The 26,722-nt window shown below is 44.5% G+C and overlaps 3 protein-coding genes across 3 annotated transcripts; all 3 read right to left on the bottom strand.

Annotated features, from left to right (window-relative positions):
* Nucleotides 1–2,613: 2,613 nt before the first annotated feature.
* LOC140913748 (olfactory receptor 5G3-like) lies at nucleotides 2,614–3,552 on the bottom strand. The gene has a single exon (XM_073350547.1). It carries the CDS (start codon nucleotides 3,550–3,552, stop codon nucleotides 2,614–2,616), a length of 939 nt encoding a protein of 312 aa, XP_073206648.1.
* Nucleotides 3,553–7,976: 4,424 nt separating this feature from the next.
* On the bottom strand, nucleotides 7,977–8,915 carry LOC140912606 (olfactory receptor 5AS1-like). The gene has a single exon (XM_073347262.1). It carries the CDS (start codon nucleotides 8,913–8,915, stop codon nucleotides 7,977–7,979), a length of 939 nt encoding a protein of 312 aa, XP_073203363.1.
* A 12,532-nt stretch (nucleotides 8,916–21,447) lies between these two features.
* LOC140913749 (olfactory receptor 5AP2-like) lies at nucleotides 21,448–22,386 on the bottom strand. Its single transcript, XM_073350548.1, has one exon. The coding sequence runs from the start codon at nucleotides 22,384–22,386 to the stop codon at nucleotides 21,448–21,450; it is 939 nt and encodes a 312-aa protein (XP_073206649.1).
* Between the last annotated feature and the right edge of the window lie 4,336 nt (nucleotides 22,387–26,722).

A 26,722-nucleotide genomic window follows, 5' to 3' on the forward strand; every position in this document is an offset into this window, starting at 1 on the left:
TGTGTAGTGGGCACTCTGTCTGTGTGTGTGTGTGTGTGTGTGTGTGTGTGTGTTTGGTGTACACTGGGCACTGTGTGTGTTGTTTTTAGTGGGCACTCTGTCTATGTGTGTGTGTTTCGTGTGCAGTGGGTACTATGTGTCTGCATGTGGTGCGGGGTACAGTGGAGATGAATGTCAAGTGGAGGCAAGTGTGTGTCCCTTGCCCTGCCCACAGCTCAGGCTGGCCTCCCCCCTCCTCCCAGTGCAGGGCTCCTTGTGAGATCATAGAATAATAGGACTGGAAGAGACCTTGAGAGTTCATCTATTCCCCTGCCCTGCACTCACAGCACGACTGAGTGTTATCTAAACCATCCCTGACAGGTGTTTCTCTAACCTCCTCTTCAAAATCTCCAATGGTGGTAATTCCACAAACTTACTGGGAAACTATACCAATCCCTAGCTACGCTCACTGTTGGGTTGTTTTTCCTTATGTCCAACTTAAACCACCTTTGGTGCAATTAAAATCCACTGGTTCTTGTGCTCTCCTAAAATCATAGAACCATAGAATATCAGGGTTGGAAGGGACCTCAGGAGGTCATCTAGTCCAACCCCCTGCTCAAAGCAGGACCAATCCCCAACTAAATCATCCCAGCCAGGGCTTTGTCAAGCCTCACCTTAAAAACTTCTAAGGAAGGAGATTCCACCACCTCCCTAGTTAACACATTCCAGTGTTTTGCCACTCTCCTAGTGAACCAGTTTTTCCTAATATCCAACCTAAACCTCCCCCACTGCAACTTGAGACCATTACTCCTTGTTCTGTCATCTTGTACCACTGAGAACAGTTTAGATCCATCCTCTATGGAACCCCCTTTCAGGTAGTTGAAAGTTGAAAGCCCCCCTCATTCTTCTCTTCCTCAGACTAAACAGTCCCAGTTCCCTCAGCCTCTCCTCATAACTCATGTGTTCCAGTCCCCTAATCATTTTTGTTGCCCTCCCCTGGACTCTTTCCAATTTTTCCACATCCTTCTTGTAGTGTGGGGCCCAAAACTGGACACAGTACTCCAGATGAGGCCTCACCAATGTCGAATAGAGGGGAACGATCACGTCCCTCGATCTGCTGGTAATGCCCCTACTTATAAATCCCAAAATGCCATTGGCCTTCTTGGCAACAATGGCACACTGTTGACTCATATCCAGCTTCTCGTCCATTGTAACCCCTAGGTCCTTTTCTGCAGAACTGCTGACTAGCCATTCAGTCCCTAGTCTATAGCGGTGCATGGGATTCTTCCGTCCTAAGTGCAGGACTCTGCACTTGTCCTTGTTGAACCTCATCAGATTTCTTTTGGCCCAATCATCTAATTAGTCTAGGTCCCTCTGTATCCTATCCCTCCCCTCCAGCGTATCTACCTCTCCTCCCAGTTTAGTGCCATCTGCAAACTTGCTGAGGGTGCAATCCACACCATCCTCCAGATCATTTATGAAGCTATTGAACAAAACCGGCCTCAGGACCGACCCTTGGGACACTCCACTTGATACCGGCTGCCAACTAGACATGGAGCCATTGATCACTACTCGTTGAGCCTGAAAATCTAGCCAACTTTCTATCCACCTTATAGTCCATTCATCCAGCCCATACATTTTCAACTTGCTGGCAAGAATACTGTGGGAGACCATGTCAAAAGCTTTCCTAAGTCAAGGAACAACATGTCCACTGCTTTCCACTCATCCTCCCCACCCTCCCACACACATTGTTTTGCAATTTTATTCCTAAACTCTGTGTGACGGGTTGGGTCACAGAAATCCCTTTGGAACTGCCACCCGAAGTCCTGAGATATGAAGTTGAACATCTCTCCCTCTCATAGAATCATAGAATATCAGGGTTGGAAGGGACCCCTGAAGGTCATCTAGTCCAACCCCCTGCTCAAAGCAGGACCAATTCCCAGTTAAATCATCCCAGCCAGGGCTTTGTCAAGCCTGACCTTAAAAACCTCTAAGGAAGGAGATTCTACCACCTCCCTAGGTAACGCATTCCAGTGTTTCACCACCCTCTTAGTGAAAAAGTTTTTCCTAATATCCAATCTAAACCTCCCCCACTGCAACTTGAGACCATTACTCCTCGTTCTGTCATCTGCTACCATTGAGAACAGTCTAGAGCCATCCTCTTTGGAACCCCCTTTCAGGTAGTTGAAAGCAGCTATCAAATCCCCCCTCATTCTTCTCTTCTGCAGGCTAAACAATCCCAGCTCCCTCAGCCTCTCCTCATAACTCATGTGTTCCAGTCCCCTAATAATTTTTGTTGCCCTTCACTGGACTCTCTCCAATTTATCCACATCCTTCTTGAAGTGTGGGGCCCAAAACTGGACACAGTACTCCAGATGAGGCCTCACCAATGTCGAATAGTGGATGCCCCTAGACACCAGCTTATAAAAATCAATCTCTCTTTCTGGACCTGTGAGTTTTCCTTAGGTTTTGTCCACTGATCTCAGTTGGGGCCTGCAGAACTTGTTGGACTACCAACAAATTAATAATGATAATAATACAAGAACGAACAATACTACCATGAGCTCTGCAAAATTAAATTGAATTCACCTGTTTCCACTCCCCATCACTCAACCAGTACAGAGTTAACCAGAATCAAGAATTTCTCAGGAATTTATTGATTGTTTTCCTCAGGGCATGTATCACCTCCTTGTTCCTCAGGCTGTAGATGAGGGGGTTCAACATGGGGATCACCACCGTGTAAAACACGGAGGCTATTTTGTCTCTGTCCATGGAATAGCTGGAGGTGGGACGTAAATACATGAAGAGGAGCGTGCCAAAAAGCAGAACCACAGAGGCCAAGTGGAAAGTGCAGGTGGAGAAGGCTTTGCGCTGGCCCTTGGCTGAGCGGATCTTCAGGATGGTGGAGATGATACAGACATAGGAGAGGAGGACAGTCACAAAGCTGCTTATTATAACGCAGCACGCGAAAGTAAAGATCACATTCTCAGTGATGTGGGTGTTAGCACAGGAGAGCGCCAACAGTGGGGGGATATCACAGAAGAAATGATTGATGATGTTGGAGCTGCAGAATGACAGCTGAAATATAAAACATGAGTTTATCATTGAATCCACCATCGCCACAGCATATGCCCCAGCCACCAGCTGTTTACAGAGCTGCCTGGACAAGGTGACCGTATAGAGCAGCGGGTTACAGATGGCCACATAACGGTCAAATGCCATCACAGCCAGCAAGAGGCACTCAGCATCTCCAAACATGATAGAGAGATACATTTGCACAGTGCAGGCAGTGTAAGAAATGCTTTTCCTCTCAGCTAATAAATTCAGCAGCATTTTAGGGGAAATTATCAAGGAAAGACAGAGGTCACAGAAAGACAAATTACTGAGGAAAAAGTACATGGGGGTGTATAGTCGGGGATCAATTGTGATTAACAAGATCATCCCCCCATTCCCCACCAGGGTGATACCATAAATCAGCAGGAACACCCCAAAGAGGGGGACCTGCAGCTCCGGACGATCTGTCAGTCCTGAGAGAATGAACTCAGTCACCTCCGAGTGATTTCCCTTTTCCATCTCCTCTGAACAGAGATCAGGCTGCTACAGAGTTGTGGGCAGGTGGATGGTGCGGAAAACCTGTCTCTTCTCTGTAATGAAGTAAATTAAAATAAATGGAGATCAGTTTCCTCATGGACATCGGTACCTGCTCAGGGAAGAGCTTATTCCACAGAACCAGTTGTTCACAGCTGGTCTTTCCAGTTGTTCGATGAAATACACACTGCATAAATACAATGACAGAGGATAATAATGCCCCACACATGGACACTCCTGTTCACTAATCCCAGCAGCCAACAGTGACTTGTGACTCAGCTGTGACAGAATCGGGGCAAAAACCATCTCAGCTTGAAGAGATTATTCCTTCCTAAAAGAAGGGGTGAGAGCAAAGTAGTGTCAATCTTTCTACTGTCTTTGGGCAAGGGGAGCTCTATGGCTTGTCATGTCCTTTTGGGTTAAAGTTGTTTACTGTGCTAATTAAGCTTTTTGGCATTTACTTGAGCCTGTATGAAAATCCAGAGACATAATGGAAAGCCCTAGCTTTGGTGACTATGTCATTGTCTATTTTTTTCCAACCCAGGAGGTCGCTCCTTTAGCTGAAGGGGTAGGAGTTGGAACTGAGGCGCTAAGTGCTGGAGGTCCTGAATTGAATACCCGCTGATAAACATCGTGCCTGCACGTGTGTGTGACTGTAATTCAGGACAAGAGCACGTACCTGCTGAGAAGAGAGAGAGATGTGGTGACATTTCCCCATCAGTAGAAACTGCCAGTTTGGAGCATGTAGGAAATTTTATACTGATATGTGTGATCTCTGGAACATGATTCCAGAAGCAACTGGGAATACCTGAGCTCAGAGAGACACAACACCGAATTAATGCATTCAGTGAATCAAAGCCAACTTGGTGTAATTGGTGCCCTGGGTATTAATTTGACCTACTCTTTCTTACTGTGTTATTAAATGATGCAAATTCTACCAGAGTTACAGAGTATGAGGTTACGGTATATTTCATCGTGATGTTTTCAGTGCAAGTTGGGTACTGTGTATACCTGATCCACAAACTCTTTTTTTTCTTTGTGGAGAATGAAATCTTTTTGTTAAAAACTTATTATTTCAACCCAGAAATACCACAGAGGTGCCTCAGATACCACACACCACCAATCTCTTCCATGAGCCAGGCTCCCAGGCTGGACTACATCCCCCTATTATGCATGATGGTCTCTCCTCTTTCTGAATTGCCCTGGAATTTCAGCAGAGTCACATAGCCATGGTTTAGGGAGTATGGGAGTTTTTTATTTTAATGGAAAGCTGATAATTTCAGGGGGAAATAAGTTCATGAGAAAAATATTTGAATGCAAAATCCAATTTCCCACAAAAAATGATCTTTATAAATTTTTCAACCAGCCTTAGCAAGAAATTTGGAATCAAAGGAACAGAAAGTTAGATACAGGTGAAACGTACTAATTGTTTGTAGCTGCAGATGATATCATCTCAGTCATTCCTGGTTTCAGAATCACCTCATTGTCCTGACCCCAATAGGTGGAATGTAAAACCTGTAAGACATGTAAGAGTACTCCAGATTATCTAGCTATTTATAGCATGCCAATCACCACGGTATCCTATGTCCTTCCCTTGCTAGCTTACTCCCCAAAGTAGGAAAGCTAGGCTCACTCATTTTGCTTGAAGGAGACCACATGATGACCAGAGGAGTTCAGGGGGAGACCACAGCAGGCTACAGACTTCTGCAGTTCACAAAACTATCCCTCTTGCATGCATATTATCTGCACACAGAGCTCAGTTTAAGATGCTAAATAAATCTATGAGTCAACTAGAAATAGTCATGCTCTCATCACAAATATTAATACTTTTTTATAATGTATGTGAAGTTATAAGATGATTATGTATTATGTTATTCATATATGTTCCAAATTGAGGCTGGCAAACTGGTCTCTCTTCAACAAAGAAATGTGTGCTCTGATTAATTTTGTATCTAAACAGTAACTAGAGTCATTAAGCTGGAAGGGAAACAAAGGTAGCCCAAAAAGATGAGGAAAAAGCAGAAGGGAACATCCTTCTACATTGACATTTTGACTCCTGGTAACCAGGTGGAAATGTTTCTCAAAGTGGGGACAGGACTATAAAAAGAAGGGGCAGACATCCCAAGGCACCACTCTCTCTCATTCTCTCTCTGCCTGCCCATTGATTCACTGCATGTGAAGGGAGAAAGGAAGCAGCCATTGGACTGGGTGAGCGGTCCTGACCTAAGAAGTTTGGTAAGTAAGACTGCTGAGAGCATCTGGTGAGGAAACTTTTGCTTTGAATTTCACATCATTTATTAATTTAGGCACAAGTTGCATTCTAGCTCGATTTTTCTTCTTACCATGTGTGACTTCTTTGCCTTCTCATTTGCACTCACTGAAAATCTATCTTTTTGTTCAATAAACTTTGTTTTATTCTTTTAACTAATCCAGTGTGTTTAAATACAAATGTCTGAGAGTTGTATGCATATTACTGCTGAGAAAGAAATAATGGAGAACGTAACTTGTATTGTCCAGGAGAGGACTGGGGAGCACAGGACAGACATTTTGGGAGGGAAATCGAAGACTGGGGAGTGTCTTGGGGTCCCCCTACAGCATAACCAAGGGTGATGAGAGTCTGAGTGTAACTCAACTATTCCTGGCCAGGTTGCCATTACACGCACATGCCTCGGGTGTGGTTTGCATGCTTGAATGTTGTTTCTGAGTGGCCCAGGTGGAAGCCACTTCAGCAAGGCATTGCACGGTTGCAGGTCAGTGTGACACAGCTGCTGATTACTCTGAGTTGTACCATGGTATGCCACAGCCACTAAACTAGAAATATATCCCAATAACACCAAAGGTGTGGTGCTGACTGACAGACGTGTTCGATTGACTCAGAAATCAGTTACAAATTTAACTTCTCACCCCAGTTGTTATTTCAGGTAAAATCCTTTTCAGATCAGATGCCTTTTCTGACCTGGGTCCAGCCTGTTCTCACCCAGCCCTGTGGTTACAATCCTTTTTTTTTTTTCCAGGTGCTTGCAGGTATCTCTGTGGGGTGGGGAGGCCATCTCTTAAGACAGATGAAGACACTCATAGTTTGCCTTCCCCACTTCATATAGAACTTCCCCAAGGTGGGAAACGTTTGTTTGGAATTCCACCCCCATCAGGAACAGTACCAGCTTCAAGATGGAGCTCAGTATCTGGCGACATGGCCACATGTCACTGTAAGACCCCAGTCTCCACTCTTCTTGGGTTGTCTCACAGGTACACAGGAAGGCTTGCAGGTAAACGGAGCCATTTACTGTTCATTGATTCTGAAGCACCTTTAATGGCCTCCACTTAAAATGTCTACATCAGTAATACAAGTTTATGCCTTATTCTCCTAACTCCGGACATAGAAATAATCCATGTAAAGAAATAGGATGAACACACATAGTAGATTAAACCTTTATAATGATATGTTACATGGGACACTTAGCATAAAGCATATTCCAGTGATGTCAAATTCATGAGCATATTTTCATAAAGCATATGGAATGTAATGTCACACATGGCTTTCCCCAGCCCTGGACAGAACGGAGAATTGAACCTAGATCTCCCACCTCACAGGTGAACACCCCAACTCTTGGGCTAAAAATTACAAAGGGAAGGACCTCCACCGCTTCCTACAGTGGCTGCGTTGCGACCGGCACCTAAATCCTCCCCCCGCACACACTTGTTGTTCTGGGACAAAGCTATTAGGAATATTTGTAACACATTTGTGAATTGTTTCAGATCTATTCAAAACGGTATTGTTTCTGAGAATAAATAATTAGTCCAGAAGAAATTCACCCATTTCTAGACACCTTTGCATCCCAATGCTGGGAAATTACTTAAAGAGACATTTGGAGAGGTGACCACTAATAAACTGGAATACAGTCACCTCAGTTTTGTATCATGTTAAAATGACTTCACAGGAGAGACAGCAATCCAGGCCAGCTGATGCTCTGCCCATACATGTTCCATTTCCATCGGTTCTTGTGCTCTCCTCCCCCCTCCCCACCCACACACACCCACATTGTTTTGCCATTTTATTCCTAAATTCGTTGTGAAGGGTTGGGTCATAGAAACCCATTTGGAACCGCCACAAGATGTCCTGAGTCACGAAGTTGAACATCTCGCCCTCTAGGTGGATGCCCCTAGCCACCAGCTTATAGAAACATTCTCCCTTCTGAACCTGTGAGTCTTCCTCAGGTTTTCTCCACTGATCTCAGTTGGGGCCTGCAGACCTTGTTCTTATAGAAACAAATTAATAATAATAACAATACAATAATGAACAAATGAACAATACTCCCAGGGGCTCTGCAGAATTACTTTGTAATGGGCTGGGAAATTGAATTCACCTATATTCACTCCCCACCACTAAACCAGTACTGAGTTAATCAGATTCAAGAATTGGTTAGCAGTTTATTCATTGCTTTCCTCAGGGCGTCCTTCACCTCCATGTTCCTCAGGCTGTAGATGAGGGGGTTCAACATGGGGATCACCAGCGTGTAAAACACTGAGGTCACTTTGTCTCTTTCCATGGAATAACTGGAGGTTGGACGTAAATACATGAAGAGGAGGGTGCCAAAAAACAGGACCACAGAGGTTAAGTGGAAAGAGCAGGTGGAGAAGACTTTGTGCCAGCACCCGGCAGAGCAGAACTGCAGGATGGTGGAGATGATACAGACATAGGAGAGGAGGACAGTCACAAAGCTGCTCACTGTAATGCAGCTCATGAAAGCAAATGTCACAATCTCATTGATGTGGGTGTCAGAACAGGAGAGCGCCAACAGTGGGAGGATGTCACAGAAGAAATGATTGATCATGTTGGAGCTGCAGAATGACAGCTGAAATGTACAACACGTGTGTATCATTGAATCCACAATCCCCACAGCGTACACCACAGCCATCAGCTTTTTACAAAGCTGCCTGGACATGGTAACCATATAAAGAAGCGGGTTACAGATGGCCACATAATGGTCATACACCATCACAGCCAGCAAGAGGCACTCAACATCTCCAAAAATAATAGAGAGATGCATTTGCACAGCACAGGCAGTGAAAGAATTGTTTTTCCTCTCAGCTAAGAAATTCAGCAGCATCTCAGGGGAAATTATCAAGGAAATGCAGAGGTCACAGAAAGGCAAATTACTGAGGAAAATGTACATGGGGGAGTGAAGTTGGGAATCCATTTTGATTAACAAGATCATCCCCCCGTTCCCCACCAGGGTGATACCATAAATCAGTAGGAACATTGCAAACAGGGGGACCTGCAGCTCCAGACGATCTGTGAGTCCTGAGATAATGAACTCAGTCACCTCTGAGTGATTTCCCTCTTCCATCTCCTCTGAACAGAGATCAGATAGCTACACAGATGTGGGCAGGCGAATGGTGCAGAAAAGCTGTCCCTTCTCTGTAATGAAGTAAGTGAAGATAAATGGAGATCAGTTTCTCAATGGACATCAGTACCCACTCCGGAAAGGGCTTTGTACACAGATCCAGAAGTTCACAGCTGGTCATTCCAGGTGTTTGATAAAATGCAGACACTGTCCAAACAGAATAACACGCAGGTTAATCATGCCCCCCCCCCAACACTGCTGTTCACTACTCCAAACAGAAAACTGGGACTTGTAACTCTGCTGGGAGAGAATCAGTCTGAAGGGATTATTCCGTAGCTAAAGAAGGGGTGAGAGTGAAGGAGTGTCAATCTTTCCACCCTATTTCAGCAAGGGGACCTCTATGGCTTGGCATGTTGGTTTGGGGTAAAGTTGCTCACTGTGCTAATTAAGCTGTTTGGCATTTACTGGAGCATGTAAGAAAACCCAGAGTCATCATAGGAAGCCCTGGCTTCAGTGACTAGGTAATTGCCATTTTTTTCCTACCCAGCAGTTCGCTCCTTTAGCTGAAGGGGTCAGAGTTCAGGCTGAGGCTTTTGGTGCTGGAGGTCTGGAATTCAATAGCCGCTGATCCACATGGTGTCTGCATGTTTGTCTGTGTGACTGTAATTCAGGACAATTACACGTACCTGCTTAGAAGAGAGAGAGAGAGAGAGGTGTGCTGGTGTTTCCTCATCGAAAGAAACTGCCATTTAGGAGCATTCAGGAAGTTTTATACTGAGATGTGTGATCTATGGGACATGATTCCTGAAGCAACTGGGAATCCCTGAGCTCAGAGAGACACAACACTGAATTAATGCATTCAGTGAACCAAAGCTACCCTCAATGTAGTTGGTGGCCTGGAGATTAATTTGACCTACTCTTTCTTACTGTGTTATTAAAGGATGCAATTTCTACCAGAGATACAGAGTATGAGGTTTGGGGTATATTTAATCCTGCTGTTTTCAGTGCAAGCTGTGTACTGTGAAGAGCTGATCCACAGAGGTTTTCTGTGTGTGTGTAGACCAAAACCTTTTAGCTAAAAACTTAATATTTTGACTCAGAAGTACCACGGGGGTTCCTCAGGAACCACACACTACCAATCTCTTCCATGGACCAGGCTTCCAGGCTAGACTACATCCACCATGATGCATGATGGTCTCTGCTCTTGCTGAAGTGCCCTGGAACATCACCAGAGTCACACGGCCACGGTTTAGGGAAGAGAGGAGTTTGGTGTTTTGATGGAAATCTTATAATTTACTGGGAAAAAATAATTTCTTGGAAAAAATAATTGATTCACTGCATCTGAGGGGATAAAGGAAGCAGCCATTGGATTGGGGGATGGCTCCTGACCTAAGATGTTTGGTTAGTGGGACTGCTGAGAGCATGTGGTGACGAAACTTTTCCTTTGAATTTGAATTTAACATCATTTTTTAACTTAGGAAGAAGTTGCATTCTAGCTTTATTTTTCTTGAAACCATCTCTGACTTCTATGCCTCCTTATTTGCACTCACTTAAAATCTATCTTTGTAGTAAATAAACTTTTTTTAACGTTTTATCTAATCCAGTTTGTTTAAATAGAAGTGTCTGAGAAGCTAAGTTGTAGGCATGTTAGTGAATCAAATAAATAATGGATAGTGTAGCTTGTATTGTCCAGGAGAGGACTGGGTAGCTCAGGACATACATTTCTGGAGGGAAATCAAAGAGTGGGGAGTGTGCTGGGCTCACCCTGCAGTATAAGCAAGGGTGGTGAGAGTCTGAGTGTATTCCTGGCCAGGTTGCTGTTACACACAGGTGCCTCGGGTGTGATTTCCATGCTTCATGGTTGTTTGTGAGTGGCCAAGGTGGAAGCCACTTCATCAAGGCATTGCAAGGTTACAGGAAGGTGTGACACAGCTGCTGATTAGTCTGAGTTGGACCCTGGTATGTCACAGCCACCAACCTAGAAAATATCCCAGTAAAATAAAAGGTGCGGTGCTGACTGACAGCAGTGTTCAATTGACATGACAGGGTAGGTCCCCCAAGAGATGGGCCCATGCACTGATCCATGGCTGCAGATGCACAAGGACATTGTAGTCATCACCTCTCCACAAGGAGCTCCAAGGCAGGCCCAGTAATGACTGTTCCCTTCTTCAATATGGTTTCAGAAATTATCCCAAAAGGGTGTGCAGGCTTGGCTGGCATTATAAGTGCTCCAGGGAATGTTGGTGCCCCCTTCTCCTAAGTGGTGCCAACCTGTGAGGCATTGCAGGGTCAATTGTATTCGGAGGAAAAATTGATGATCCAAGTCAGCTATATTCTTTTGTATAATCTGTGTGGGAGGAGTTACAAAGAATGTATACAAAGTCCTGCTTCCCTGAACACCACTAGAAACAACCAAAACCCAGCAATCTCTGTATCCAAAGTCTGTCACCCCAGTCTGTGCCCAGGAAACACTATATCCCTACTTCCTCTAAGAGTCATGCTCATAATTCCTCCTCCTGGTTTCTGTGCCTCCGGTGACTCACAGGTGCCTGGGGCAGTTCTCACTGAGGCCCAGAAGCATGAACTGGCTGTTATGGAGTGGAAGAGACAAAATCCACCAGCAGCTGGCCCCACTTCCCCAAAATACACAAATTGGAGCAACAATGTCCGCGGTATAATGAGTCCACTGATATTGCTGAATATTTCTTCATGTTTGTGCATCCTCCATACAATTCCTGACAATCAAAAAATGACCACATTGGTCATAAAATTGACTGAAAGAGCTCTGGACATATTCAATAAAATGCGTATTGATGATGCTTCAAACTATGGTAAATTTAAGAAACTGGATTTGAAACTGGTTCAGATTACATCTGAAACCTTCAGTGTTAAATTCAGGAGTCTTAAGCGGGGATCTCGATTGAGTAATGTGGCTTATGTAAATGAACTGAGAGATTTGTTCGTTAAGTGGGTAAGGGGAAAAGGCATTAGAAGCTTGGAAGAAATGTGTGATTTGGTTACAGAGAAACAGTTCCTGAATATGTGCAGTGATGATGTAAAACAGTATTTGTGGGACAAAAAGTTGGATGCAATGAGTGGATTGGCTGAGTTTGCAGACTCTTTTGACCCGTCATAAGCTGCAATTAAACATAAACCAGTGCCAGAGGTGTCCAGGGTTTGTGGAAAACAGAATCACCGTTTTACCCCAGGGAAAAAGGAGGCTGGGCATTCACCTCCCTATTCCCCTGTTACTCCTCCCAAATCTCCTGTACGCTCAGAGGAGCCCAAGAGGTGCTCAGATTGTAAGTCCACTGAGCACCTGAGGAATAAATGTCGTTTGCTGAGTGGGAACAGGCAGCAGGTAACACATGAAGCAGCTGCTTCTCAGAGCCAGGCTGCTGCCTCTTTCCACACAGGATTTGTAAAGGTGGCTTCTATATAACCAAGCAGTGAGCATATACATGCTGTTAAACTGAATGGAAAGTACTCCTGGGATTAAGGGGCATGGGTGCAGAGTTTTCTGTGGTCAGGAGGGACCTGATCCAGGAGAAGGATTTGTTTCCTTGGAAAATGGCAGAACCAGAGAGGAGCCCAGGGAGGGAAGTCCAGATGGAAGCTGAGGGGGGATCGGAGAGTCTGCCCACCTCTTGAAGGGAGACTGTGCACCCTCCATACAATTCCTAACAATGAAAAGATGACCACATTGGTCACAAAATTGACTGAAAGAGCTCTGGACATATTCATTAAGATTCCTATTGATGATTCTTATTGATGATGCTTCAAACTATGGTAAATTTAAGGAACTGGTTTTGAAACAGTTTCATATGACACATGAAACCTACAGGGTTAAATTCAGGAGTCTTAAGTGGGGATCTGGATTGAGTAATATGGCTCATGTAAATGAAATGAGAGATTTGTTAGATAAGTGGGTGACGGGGAAAAGGCATTACAAGCTTGGAAGAAATGTGTGATTTGTTTACTCAGGAACAATTCCTGAATATGTGCAGTGATGATGTAAAACAGTATTTGTGGCATGCTATGGAAAGAAGGGGCAGACATCCCAAGGCATCGCTCTCTCTCTCTGCCCATTGATTCAGTGCACCTGAAAGGAGAAAGGAAGCAGCCATAGGACTGGGGGAGGGGTTCTGACCTAAGAAGTTTGGTCAGTAAGACTGCTGAAAGCATGTCGTGAGGAAACTTTTGCTTTGAATTTCATATCATTTGTTAACTTAGCCCCAAGTTGCATTCTAGCTTAATTTTTCTTGAAACCACTTCTGACTTCTATGACTCCTTATTTTCACTCACTGAAAATCTATCTTTGTGGTCAATAAACTTTGGTTTTTTGTTTGATCAAATCCAGTGTGTTTAAATAGAAGTGTCTGAGAAGCTAACTGGCAGGCACATTAGTGCTATTAAAGAAAGATCTGCAGAAGATGCTGCAAAATATCTCCGAGCATCCCAGCTCTGTCCCGATTATTCTTCTCTTAATTTTATTTATTTCCTATTGTTTATAATCCGTGAAACAGACTTTAGGAATAAAACAGCAAAGTAACGTCTTGGGGGGCGGGGGGGCAGGATAGGACAAGAACCGATGGATTTCAATTGCAGAAAGGGCGGTTTAGGTTGGACATTAGGAAAAACATCCCAACAGTGAGGGTGGCTATGCACTGGAATAACTTGCCTAGGAAGGTTGTGGAACCTCCCCCATTGGAGATTTTTAAGAGCATTTTAGACAAGCACCTGTTAGGGATGGTCTAGGTAATACATAGTGCTGCCATGAGTGCATGGGAGGGGAATAGATGACTTCTCGAGGTCCCTTCCTGTCCTATGATTCTATGATCTTACAAGGAGCCCTGCACTGGGAGGAGGGGGTCACCAGAGTGAGCTGTGGGCAGGGAAAGGGAAATGTACCTGCCTCCACTTGACATTCAGCTCCACTGTACCCCCCAACATATGAACACACAAAGTGCCCAGTAAACACACACACAGAGAGTGTGCACTACACACAACACACACAATGCCCACTTCATACAACACACACAGTTACAACTCTACACCAAAGACACACACACACCTGACCGTGAGCTCAGTCAGAATGCAGAATAATCTTGACTGGGAAGCTGGGACAGCTGCAATATTTCCAACTCGCCTGAACAAAAAGAACTGAAGAGGATACTGCTGAAATAGCAGGGAGATAAGACTAGATTTCCCAACTGGTCTTTTCCATTGGCCGCTTCTCTGAGGCCTGGTTTATGCTTAAAAATTTGATGACCAGAGCTCTGTCGCACAGGGTGGTGAAATTTTTCTCACGCTGTCCGAGGCAGTTAGCTTGTACTGACCCTCAGTGTCAGTCTTCCATTGACCTAGCTACTGCCTCTCGGAGACATGGATTAACTATATCGAAGGAAAAACCCTTCCATCAATGTGGAAAGCATCTACACTGTGGAACTGCTGCACACCATAGCTGAGTCAATGTAATGGCCTTAGTATAGACATTCCCTGAATTGATGGGGGAGTTTTCCCCCTTCCTCTTAAAGCTATTTTTCTCTCCTTTTCCAATCACTCTTCTCCCTCCTTTATAAAACTCTTTCCTTCTTTTCTTTCGTAAATATGTTCAGAAAAGTTGACATTTCTCCTCTTAGAATAATTCCTTAGTTTCCCTCCCATAAAGGGCTCACTCTCATTTCAATTAATGGCTGAAATGCTCTGACTCCGTACGATGACTCCGTGGTACCTCTTTGTATTCCCTCCCTTCACTTACAATGAGTTGAGGACGGAAGCAGTACTTGCTCAGAACCCTGAAATCAGAACCATAAAATCAGAGTTGAATCTATCCCTGTTTGCTAACCACACCAACGTTTTCCTTAGTACCTCTGGAGCTGCTTCCTGGGATGACTTTGTGATTTGCTCCCCGGAGCATCTTTGCTCCCAGGACAAAAAGTGTGCTGTGCAATTAATGTTGTTGCTGTGTCTTTCCTTCTGGAAATGGAACACACAGGGATAGCGAATCACCTGGTCTCGATTGCTATCTCTCCCGTGAGGCCTTTTCAATATTATATGAAACTGAGGTGACTGTATTCCCCTTCATGTGTTGTTCATTGGTGGTTAGCACTGAAGATCTCTGCAGCATCTCTGCAGCTGCTTCAACAAAGTATCTTCAAGCATGTCACCCCCGTCCCTCCCTCCTGTCATCTGGTGTGCTGTTTTCCCTGCCAGCTTGGGCCTCCAGAACCCTGCCTTTTAGAGCCAGACACGCTAGCCTGCTGCAACACAGACCAAGGGTCTGGGACACACCCCCAAAACTGCAGATCTAGACTGAAACCAGCTCAGCAGGATACCTGTCTCCAGCACGCAGACACCCAGCTCCCAAAGGGATCTAAACCCCAAATAAATCCATTTTACTATGTATAAAGCTGTTTAATGGTTCTTTAATTAGTTATCCACAGTAGAACAACTTTGAAAGGAGAGATTGAGAGAAACCCAGACTGGAATAGCACACCACTCAGGGGCTGGGATGTTTTTTGGAAATGCAGGAAACCCAAGTGTGTCAGGTTCAGTCACAGAGACCCCCTTTGGGACTGTCAGCTGATGGGCTCTAATCACCTGTGAGCCCATTTTCCCTGCCATTCTCAGCCTCCAGAATCCTGCCTTGTTGAGCCAGACACACCGGTCTGCTGCAACACAGACCCCAGGTCCGGGTCACGCTCCCAAAGCTACAGATCTAGATTGAAAAAAACCTCAGTAGGATACGTGTCTTTAGCACACCGATACCCAGATCTCAATGGGCTCTACACTCCAAATAAATCCATTTTACCTTGTATAAAGCTTATACAGGGTAAAATGATACATGTTTGCCCCCTATATCACTTCAAGAAAGATATGCACAGCTGTTTGCCCCCCAGATAAAAATTACTCACACTGAGTTTATAAATAAAAGTGATTTTATTAAGTACAAAAAGTAGGATTTACGTGATTTTAAGTTGTAACAGATAGAACAAAGTAAATCACAAAGTAAAATGCACAAGGTTAAGCTTAATAGAGTCAGAAATGAGTTACAAATGTTAACTTCTCACCCTAGTTGTTATTTAAGGTAAAATCCTTCTCAGACCAGATGCCTTTTCTTACCTGGGTCTAGCATGTTCTCACCCACCCCTGTGGTTACAGTCCTTATGTTTCCTGGTGCTTGCAGGTATCACTGTGAGGATACCTTAAGCTAGCTGAAGACACTCATTGTTTGCTTCCCCACTTTACACGGAGCTTCCTCAAGATGGGAAAACTTTGTTTGGAATTCCACCCCCCTCAGAAAAAGAACCAGCTTCACATGGAGCTCAGTATCTGGTGACATGGTCACATGAAACTGTAAGACCCCAATCTCCATTCTTCCTGGTTTGTCCCAGACGTACAGAGAAAGGCCTGCAGGTGAACAAAGCCATTCACAGTTTATTGATTCTGAAGCACCTTTAAAGGCTTCCACTTAATATGTCTAAATCAGTAATACAAGTTAATATCCTATTCTCCTAATTCCAGACATAAAAATAATCCATGTAAACAAATAGGATGAACACACTTAGTAGATTGTAGGCTTTATAATGACATGTTACAAGGGGCACTTAGCATAAAGCATATTCCAGTGATGTCATATTCATATGCATATTTTCATAAAGCGTATGGAGTGCAATGTCACAGACAGCTTTGCCCAGCACTGGACAGAAGCGGGAATTGAACCTGGATCTCCCACCTCACAGGTGAACACCCCAACTCTTGAGATAAAAATTCCAAAGGGAAGGCCCACCACTGCCTCCTGCAGTGGCTGCATTCTGACCAGCATCTAAATCCTCCCCCCGCACACACAGTTTTGGGACAAAGCTATTAGGCGTATTTGTAACACATTTGTGAAGAGTTTCAGGTCAATTCAAATGGTATTATTTTTGACAATAAATGATTAATCCAGAAGAAATTCACGCATTTCTAGTCACTTTTTGTGTCCCAACGCTGTGAAATTACTTAAAGAGACATTTGAAGAGGTAACCAACAAATAAAGTGGAATACAGTCACCTCAGTTTTGTATCATATTAAAATGACCTCCGGGAGAGACAGTGATCCAGGCCAGCTGATTTTCTGGCCCTCTGTGTTCCATTTCCAGAAGGAAAGACACGGCAACAACATTAAGTGCATGTGCTGTGCACACCTGTTGTCCTGGGAGCAAAGATAGTCCAGGGAGAAAATCTCAAAGTCATCAAAGTCAAATTTAACCTCTTCTGGCGAAGGAAGCAGCTCCAGAGGTATTAAGGGTAACGTCGGTGCGGTTAGCAAACAGGGAAAGATTCGACTGTATGTCTGATTTTAGGGTTCTAATCAGGTACTGCTTCTGTCCTTCTCAACTCATTGTAAGTGCAGGGAGAAAAAAGACAGAGGTACCACCAAGTCATGGGCAAAGAAGTCAGTTTCAGAGCATTTCAGCCTTTAATGTAAATGACATTCATGGCAGGGGAAGGAAGGAACGATGCTGAGAGTAAAAATTTCTGAACATATTTACCTATCAAAAGAAGGAAAGAGCTTTACCAAGGGTGGGAGAAGAATGATGGAAAAGGAGAGAAAAATCGCTTTAATAGGAAGGGGAAAACTCCCCCATTGATTCAGGGAGCGTCTATACTAAGACCGTTACATTGACTCAGCTATGGTGTGCAGCAGCCCCGTAGTGTAGATGCTTTCCACGTTGATGGAAGGGTTTTTCCTCCGATGTAGTTAATCCTTGTCTCCGAGAGACAACAGCTAGGTCAATGGAAGAATTACACTGAGGGTCAGTAGAAGCTAACTGCCTCGCACAGGATGTGAAAAGTTTCCCTGCCCAGTGTGATGGAGCTCTGTTGATCTATTTTTTAAGCGTAAACCAGGCCTCAGAGAAGCTGCCGATGGAAAAGACCAGTTGGGAAATCTAGTCCTATCTCCCGGCCAGGGCAGCAGAATCCCCTTCGGTTCTTTTTGTTCAGGCTAGTTGGAAATATTGCAGCTGTCCCAGCTTCCCCGTAGAGATTATTCTGCATTCTGACTGAGCTCAGTGTCAGGCTGCGTGTGTGTTTGCTGTGCAGTTAGTACTGTGTGTGTTGTATGCAGTGGACACTGTGTGTTGTACGTATTTGAACTCTGTGTGTGTAGTGGGCATTGTGTGTGTCTGTTGTGCCCCTTCTGTGGGTGTGTGTATTTGGTGTGCATTGGGCACTCTGTGTGCGTGTGTGGTGGGGGTACAGTGGAGCTGAATATCAAGTGTGGACAGGTGTGTGTCCCTTGCCCTGCCCACTGCTCAGGCTGGCGTCCCCCCTCTTCCCAGTGCAGGGCTCCTTCTGCGATCATAGAATCATAGGACTGGAAGGGACCTCGAGAGGTCATCTATTCCCCTCCCCTGCACTCACAGCACAACTGAGTATTATCTAGACCATCCCTGACAGGTGTTTCTCTAGCCTGCTCTTAAAAATCTCCAATGGTGGAGATTCCACAACCTTCCCGGTCAAGTTATTCCAGTGCACAGCCACCCTCACTGTTGGGGTGTTTTTCCTAATGTCCAACCTAAACCACCCTGCTGCGATTGAAGTCCATTGGCTCTTGTGCTATCCTCCCACTGCCCTCCACACACACACACACACACTTTTGCAATTTTATTCCTAATTTTATTCCTAAAACTCTTTGTAACTGGTTGGGTCACAGAAACCCCTTTGGAACTTCCACCTGATGTCCTGAGATGTGAAGGTGAACATTTCACCCTCGGGGTGAATGCCCCTAGCCACCAGCTTATAAAATCAATCTTTCTCTCTGGCCCTGTGATGCTTCCCATGTTTTTCCCACTGATCTCAGTTGGGGCCTGCAGACCTTGTTCTTATAGAAACAAATTAATAATAATAAAAAATACAGTAAAGAACAATACTCCCACGGGCTCTACGAAATTACTTCATAATGGGCTGGGAATTGAATTCACCTATTTCCTACTTTCGATAGGTAAATATGTTCAGAAAAGTTGAAATTTCTCCTCTCAGAATAATTCCTTCCTTCCCCTCCCATGAATGGCTCACTCTCATTTCAATTAAAGGCTGAAGTGTTCTGAAATTGGCTTATTTGCTCATGACTTGGTGTTACCTCTTTGTTTTCCCACCCTTCACTTACAATGAGTTGAGGATGGAAGCAGTATCTTCTCAGAACCCTAAAATCAGAACCGTGAAATCAGAGCTGAATCTTTCCCTGTTTGCTAACGACACCAACGTTACCCTTAATACTTCTGGAGCTGCTTCCTGGGATGACTTTGAGATTTGATCCCTGGATCATCTTTGCTCCCAGGACAACAAGTTGCCATGTCCTTCCTTGTGGAAATGGAACACAGAGGGCCAGAGAATCAGCTGGTCTCGATCTCTGTCTCTCCCATGAGGCCTTTTGAATATAATATGAAACTGAGGTTACTGTACTCCCCTTCATTTCTTGGTCACTGGTGGTTAACACTGAAGATCTCTGCAGCATCTCCACAGATGTTGCAAGAAAGTCTCCAAGCATGCCAGCCCCCTCCCTCCCTCCTGTCATCTCATGTGCTGTTTTCCCTGCCAGCCTGGGCCTCCAGAACCCTGCCTTGTTGAGCCAGACATGCTAGCCAGCTGCAACACAGACCAAGGGTCCGGGCCATACCCCCAAAACTGCATATGTAGACTGAAACCAGCTCAGCAGGATACCTGTCAACAGCAGGCAGACAACCAGCTCTCAAATGGCTCTAAACCCCAAATAAATCCATTTTACTCTGCATAAAGCTTATACAGGGTAAATAATATATTTGCCCCCTGTATCACTGTAAGAAAGATATGCACAGCTGTTTGCCCACAAGGTAACAATTATTCACACTGAGTTTATAAATAAACAATAGTGATTTTATTAAGTATAAAAAGTCAGATTTAAGTGGGTTTAAGTCGTAACAGATAGAACAAAGTAAATCACAAAGTAAAACAAGCAAGGCTAAGCTTAATACATTCAGAAATCAGTTAACTTCTCACCCCAGATGTTATTTCAGATAAAGATGCCTTTTCTGACCTAGGTCCAGCCTGCTCTCACCCACCCCTGTGGTTACAGTCCTTATGTTTCTAGGTGATTGCAGGTATTCTTGTGGGGTGGGAAGGCCATCTCTTAAACCAGCTGAAAACACTCATTGTTTGCTTCCCCATTTTATATAGAACTTCCCCAAGATGAGAAACCCTTGTTTGGAATTCCACCCCACTCAGGAAAAGTACCAGCTTCAAGATGGAGCTCAGTACCTGGTGACATGGTCACTTGTCATTGTAAGACCCCAATCCCCATTCTTCCTGGATTATCCCACAGGTACACAGGAAGGCTTGTAGGTAAAAAGAGCCATTTACAGTTCATTGATTCTGAAGCACCTTTAATGGCCTCCACTTAATATGTCTAAATCAGTAATACAAGTTAATATCTTATTCTCCTAATTCCAGACGTAAAAATAATACATGTAAACAAATAGGATGAACACACTTAGTAGATTATAAAATTTATAATGATATGTTACATGGGGCACTTAGAATGAAGCATATTCCAGTTTTGTCTTTTTGAGAAGCATATTTTCATAAAGCATATGGAGTGCAATGTCACACAGAGCTTTGCCCAGCACTGGAGAGAAGGGGGAATTGAACCCAGATCTCCCACCTCACAGGTGAACACCCCAACTATTGGGGTGAAAATTACAAAGGGAAGGACCACCAGTGCCTCCTACAGTGGCTGTGCTGCGACCTTTATGAAAATCCTCCCCCCCACACACACATTGTTTTGGGACAAAGCCATTCAGCGTATTTGTAACACATTTGTGAAGAGTTTCAGGTCAATCCAAACAGTATTGTTTTTGACAATAAATGATTAGTCCAGAAGAAATTCATTGATTCTAGCTATCATAGAATATCAGGGTTGGAAGGGACCTCAGAATGTCATCACGTCCAAACCGCAGCTTAAAGCAGGACCAATCCCCAATTTTTGCCCCAGTCCCTAAATGCCCCCCTCAAGGATTGAACTCACAACCCGGGGTTTACTAGGTCAATGCTCAAACCACTGAGCTATCCTCCCCCTGCACGTGCACGCACACACATGCTCACACACTCTCTCTCGCTCTCTCCCCCATCTCTCTCTCTTACTTTTGCAATTTTATTCCTAATTTTATTCCTAAACTTTCTGTGATGGGTTGGGTCACAGAAGCCCCTCTCGAACAGCCACCCAATGTCCTGAGACATAAAGTTGAACTTTTCACACTCTAGGTGGGTGTCCCTAGCCACCAGCCCCTAGCTCATAAAATCATTCTCTCTCTTTGGCTCTGTTATGCTTCCCATGTTTCATCCACTGATCTCAGTTGGGGCCAGCAGACCTTGTTGGGATACAAACAAAGTAATAACAAGACAATAATGAACAATACTCCCATGGGCTCTGCGAAATTTCTTAGTAATGGACTGGGAATTGAATTCACATGTTTCCACTCCCCACCACGAAACCAATACAGCGTTAAACAGATTCAAGAATTGGTTAGGAGTTTCTTCATTGAGTTCCTCAGGGCATCCTTCACCTCTGTGTTCCTCAGGCTGTAGATGAAGGGGTTCAACATGGGGATCATCAGCGTGTAAAACACTGAGGTCACTTTGTCTCTGTCCATGGAATAGCTGGAGGTGGGACGCCAATACATGAAGAGGAAGGTGCCAAAAAGCAGGACCACAGCAGTTAAGTGGAAAGAGCAGGTGGAGAAGGCTTTGTGCCGGCCCTCAGCAGAGCGGATCTGCAGGATGGTGGAGATGATACAGACATAGGAGAGGAGGACAGTCACAAAGCTGCTCCCTGTAATGCAGCTCATGAAAGCAAATGTCACAATCTCATTGATGCGGGTGTCAGAGCAGGAGAGCGCCAACAGTGGGGGGGTGTCACAGAAGAAATGATTGATGATGTTGGAGCTGCAGAATGACAGCCGAAACGTAACACATGTGTGTATCATTGAATCCACCACCCCCACAGCATACACCCCAGCCACTAGCTGTTTACAAAGGTGCCTAGACATGGTGACTGTATAGAGCAGCGGGTTACAGATGGCCACATAACGGTCATACGCCATCACAGCCAGCAAGAGGCACTCAACATCTGAAAAAGCGATAGAGAGAAACATTTGCACAGCGCAGGTAGTGTACGAAATGCTTTTCCTCTTGGCTAAGAAATTCAGCAACATGTGAGGGGAAATTATCAAGGAAACGCAGAGGTCACAGAAAGACAAATTACTGAGGAAAAAGTACATGGGGGTGTGGAGTCGGGGATCAATTGATATTAACGAGATCATCCCCCCATTCCCTAGCAGGGTGATACCATAAATCAGTAGGAACACCACAAACAGAGGAACCTGCAGCTCCGGACGATCTGTCAGTCCTGAGAGAATGAACTCAGTCACCTCCGAGTGATTTCCCTCTTCCATCTCCTCCGCACAGAGATCAGGCTGCTACAGAGATGTGGGCAGGTGGATGGTGCAGAAAACTTGTCCCTTCTCTGTAATGAAGTAATTGAAGATAAATGGAGATCAGTTTCTCAATGGTCATCAGTACCCGCTGGTACTGATCACAGCTGGTCATACCAGGTGTTCGATAAAATGCACATGCTGTGCAAATACAATGGCACGCAGGTTAATCATGCCCCCTGCACAAACACTCCTGTTCACTACTTCGAGCAACAAGTAGTGACTTGTGACTCTGCTGTGAGAGAACCAGGGCGAAAATCATCTCTGTCTGAAGAGATTATTTGTTAGCTGAACAAGGGGTGAGAGTAAAGGAGTGTCAATCTTTCCACCCTCTTTGAGCAAGGGGAGCTCTGTGGCTTGGCTTCTCTGTTTGGGGTAAAGTTGCTCATTGTGCTAATTAAGCTTTTTAGCATTTACTTGAGCCTGTATGAAAACCCAGAGACATAATGGGAAGCCCTGGCTTGAGTGACTATGTAATTGCCTCTTTTTTCGAGCCCAGCAGGTCATTCTTTAGATGAAGGGGTAGGAGTTGGGGCTGAGTCTTTTAGTGCCGCAGGTCTGGAATTTAATACCTGTTGATCACCATGGTGTCTGCGTGTGGACGTGTGTGACTGTAATTCAGGACCAGAGCACGTGCCTGCTGAGAAGAGAGAGAGAGATGTGGTGGTGTTTCCCCATTGACAAAATCTGCAAGTTTGGAGCATTTGGGAAGTTTTATACAGAGATTTGTGATCTGTGGGACATGATTCCTTAAGCAACTGGGAATAAGTGAGCTCAGATAGCCATAAAACCTAATTAATGCATTCAGACAGGTTTCAGAGGAACAGCCGTGTTAGTCTGTATTCGCAAAAAGAAAAGGAGTACTTGTGGCACCTTAGAGACTAACCAATTTATTTGAGCATGAGCTTTCGTGAGCTACAGCTCACTTCATCAGACGTTTACCGTGGAAACTGCAGCAGACTTTATATACACACAGAAATCATGAAACAATACCTCCTCCCACCCCACTGTCCTGCTGGTAATAGCTTATCTAAAGTGATCAACAGGTGGGCCATTTCCAGCACAAATCCAGGTTTTCTCACCCTCTACCCCCCCACACAAATTCACTCTCCTGCTGGTGCTAGCCCATCCAAAGTGACAACTCTTTACATAATCAAGTCGGGCTATTTCCTGCATAGATCAAGGTTTTCTCACATCCCCCCCACCCCCATACACACACAAACTCACTCTCCTGCTGGTAATAGCTCATCTAAACTGACCATTCTCCAGGTTTAAATCCAAGTTAAACCAGAACATCTGGGGGGGGGGGGTAGGAAAAAACAAGAGGAAACAGGCTACCTTGCATAATGACTTAGCCACTCCCAGTCTCTATTTAAGCCTAAATTAATAGTATCCAATTTGCAAATGAATTCCAATTCAGCAGTTTCTCGCTGGAGTCTGGATTTGAAGTTTTTTTGTTTTAAGATAGCGACCTTCATGTCTGTGATTGCGTGACCAGAGAGATTGAAGTGTTCTCCGACTGGTTTATGAATGTTATAATTCTTGACATCTGATTTGTGTCCATTTATTCTTTTACGTAGAGACTGTCCAGTTTGACCAATGTACATGGCAGAGGGGCATTGCTGGCACATGATGGCATAGATCACATTGGTGGATGTGCAGGTGAACGAGCCTCTGATAGTGTGGCTGATGTTATTAGGCCCTGTGATGGTGTCCCCTGAATAGATATGTGGGCACAATTGGCAACGGGCTTTGTTGCAAGGATAAGTTCCTGGGTTAGTGGTTCTGTTGTGTGGTATGTGGTTGTTGGTGAGTATTTGCTTCAGGTTGCGGGGCTGTCTGTAGGCAAGGACTGGCCTGTCTCCCAAGACTTGTGAGAGTGTTGGGTCATCCTTTAGGATAGGTTGTAGATCCTTAATAATGCGTTGGAGGGGTTTTAGTTGGGGGCTGAAGGTGACGGCTAGTGGCGTTCTGTTATTTTCTTTGTTAGGCCTGTCCTGTAGTAGGTAACTTCTGGGAACTCTTCTGGCTCTATCAATCTGTTTCTTTACTTCTGCAGGTGGGTATTGTAGTTGTAAGAAAGCTTGACAGAGATCTTGTAGGTGTTTGTCTCTGTCTGAGGGGTTGGAGCAAATGCGGTTGTATCGCAGAGCTTGGCTGTAGACGATGGATCGTGTGGTGTGGTCAGGGTGAAAGCTGGAGGCATGCAGGTAGGAATAGCGGTCAGTAGGTTTACGGTATAGGGTGGTGTTTATGTGGCCATTGTTTATTAGCACTGTAGTGTCCAGGAAGTGGATCTCTTGTGTGGACTGGACCAGGCTGAGGTTGGTGGTGGGATGGAAATTGTTGAAATCATGGTGGAATTCCTCAAGGGCTTCTTTTCCATGGGTCCAGATGATGAAGATGTCATCAATATAGCGCAAGTAGAGTAGGGGCTTTAGGGGACGAGAGCTGAGGAAGCGTTGTTTTTTCCTACCCCCCCCCCCCCCCAGATGTTCTGGTTTAACTTGGATTTAAACCTGGAGAATGGTCAGTTTAGATGAGCTATTACCAGCAGGAGAGTGAGTTTGTGTGTGTATGGGGGTGGGGGGGATGTGAGAAAACCTTGATCTATGCAGGAAATAGCCCGACTTGATTATGTAAAGAGTTGTCACTTTGGATGGGCTAGCACCAGCAGGAGAGTGAATTTGTGTGGGGGGGTGGAGGGTGAGAAAACCTGGATTTGTGCTGGAAATGGCCCACCTGTTGATCACTTTAGATAAGCTATTACCAGCAGGACAGTGGGGTGGGAGGAGGTATTGTTTCATGATTTCTGTGTGTATATAAAGTCTGCTGCAGTTTCCACGGTAAACATCTGATGAAGTGAGCTGTAGCTCACGAAAGCTCATGCTCAAATAAATTGGTTAGTCTCTAAGGTGCCACAAGTACTCCTTTTCTTAATGCATTCAGTGACCTAAAGCCACCCTCAGTGTAATTGGTGTCCTGGGGATTAATTCAACCTACTCTTTCTCACTGTGTTATTAAATGATGCAATTTCTACCACAGTTACAGAGTATGAGATTTGGGGTATATTTCATCCTGCTGTTTTCAGTGACAGCTGGGTACTGCGTAGAGCTGATCCACAAGTTTTTTTTTGTTTTGTTATTTTTTTGTAGAGACCAAATTTTTTTTTTTCTAAAACTGAACATTTCAGCCTGGAAATACCATGGGGGTGCCTCAGATACCACACACCACCAATCTCTTCCATGGGCCAGGCTTCCAGGCTGGACTACATCCCCCATGATGCATGATGTTCTCTTCTGTTGCTGAACTTCCCTGGAACATCACCAGAGTCCCACAGCCATGGTTCAGGGAGGAGGAGAGTTTGGCATGTTGCTGGAAATCTTATAATTTTCAGGGAAAAGATAATTTCATGGAAAAAAGAGTTGAATGGAAAATCTAATTTCCCATCAAAAAAACTTCTCAAGAAAAGACTATTCTCTGTAAGTGCCCAATCAGGAAATAGTTAAGATAACAATGAACTTTGAGAGACACCAATCCACATCTGAGCTTTCCTGGGAATGTGGCATCAGCCTGTAAGGAACTGAGTCATGCATGGACATGTGACTCCAAAACTCCATCTGGAGCTGGATTCTCCCTAGGAGAGGGGAGGGGATTTCCACACACAAGAGAGACTGTATAAGCCTTTGGGGAAACCCCTCCATTTTGTCTTCAGCTGTCACAGAAGGTAGTCTTTCTACCCCAAGGAGATGCCTGAAAGAAACTGGAACAAGGGACAGTAACTACAGGGGTGTGATTGATTGCTGGACCCAGACTAGGAGGAAGTGTAGTCTGTAAAAGAGGCTTATTGCAACATCTCTGAGGGTGAGATTTACCTGCATTTAGTTTTTTATTGTATTAGGTTTAGACTTATGTGTTTTATTTTATTTTGTTTGGTAATTCATTTTGTTCTGTCTGTTATTACTTGGAACAACTTAAATCCTACTTTTTTGTATTTAATAAAATCACTTTTTACTTATTAATTAACCCTGAGTATGTATGAATAGCTGGTGGGGGGGGGGGGAAGGGGACAAACAGCAGAGTGTGTCTCTCTATCAGTGTTATAAAGGCAGTTTATGAGTTTACCCTGTATAAGCTTTGTACAGAGTAAAACAGATTTATTTGGGGTTTGGACCCCATTGGGAGCTGGGTATCTGAGTGCTGGAGACAGGAGCACTTCTTAAGTTGTTTTCAGTGAAGCCTGCAGCTTGTGAGGGACATGGTTGAGACTTGGATCTGGGTTTGCAGCAGGCAAGTG

The sequence above is a fragment of the Lepidochelys kempii genome, chromosome 6, assembly GCF_965140265.1.
Source record: "Lepidochelys kempii isolate rLepKem1 chromosome 6, rLepKem1.hap2, whole genome shotgun sequence".
In the NCBI taxonomy this organism is placed as follows: Eukaryota; Metazoa; Chordata; order Testudines; family Cheloniidae; genus Lepidochelys; species Lepidochelys kempii.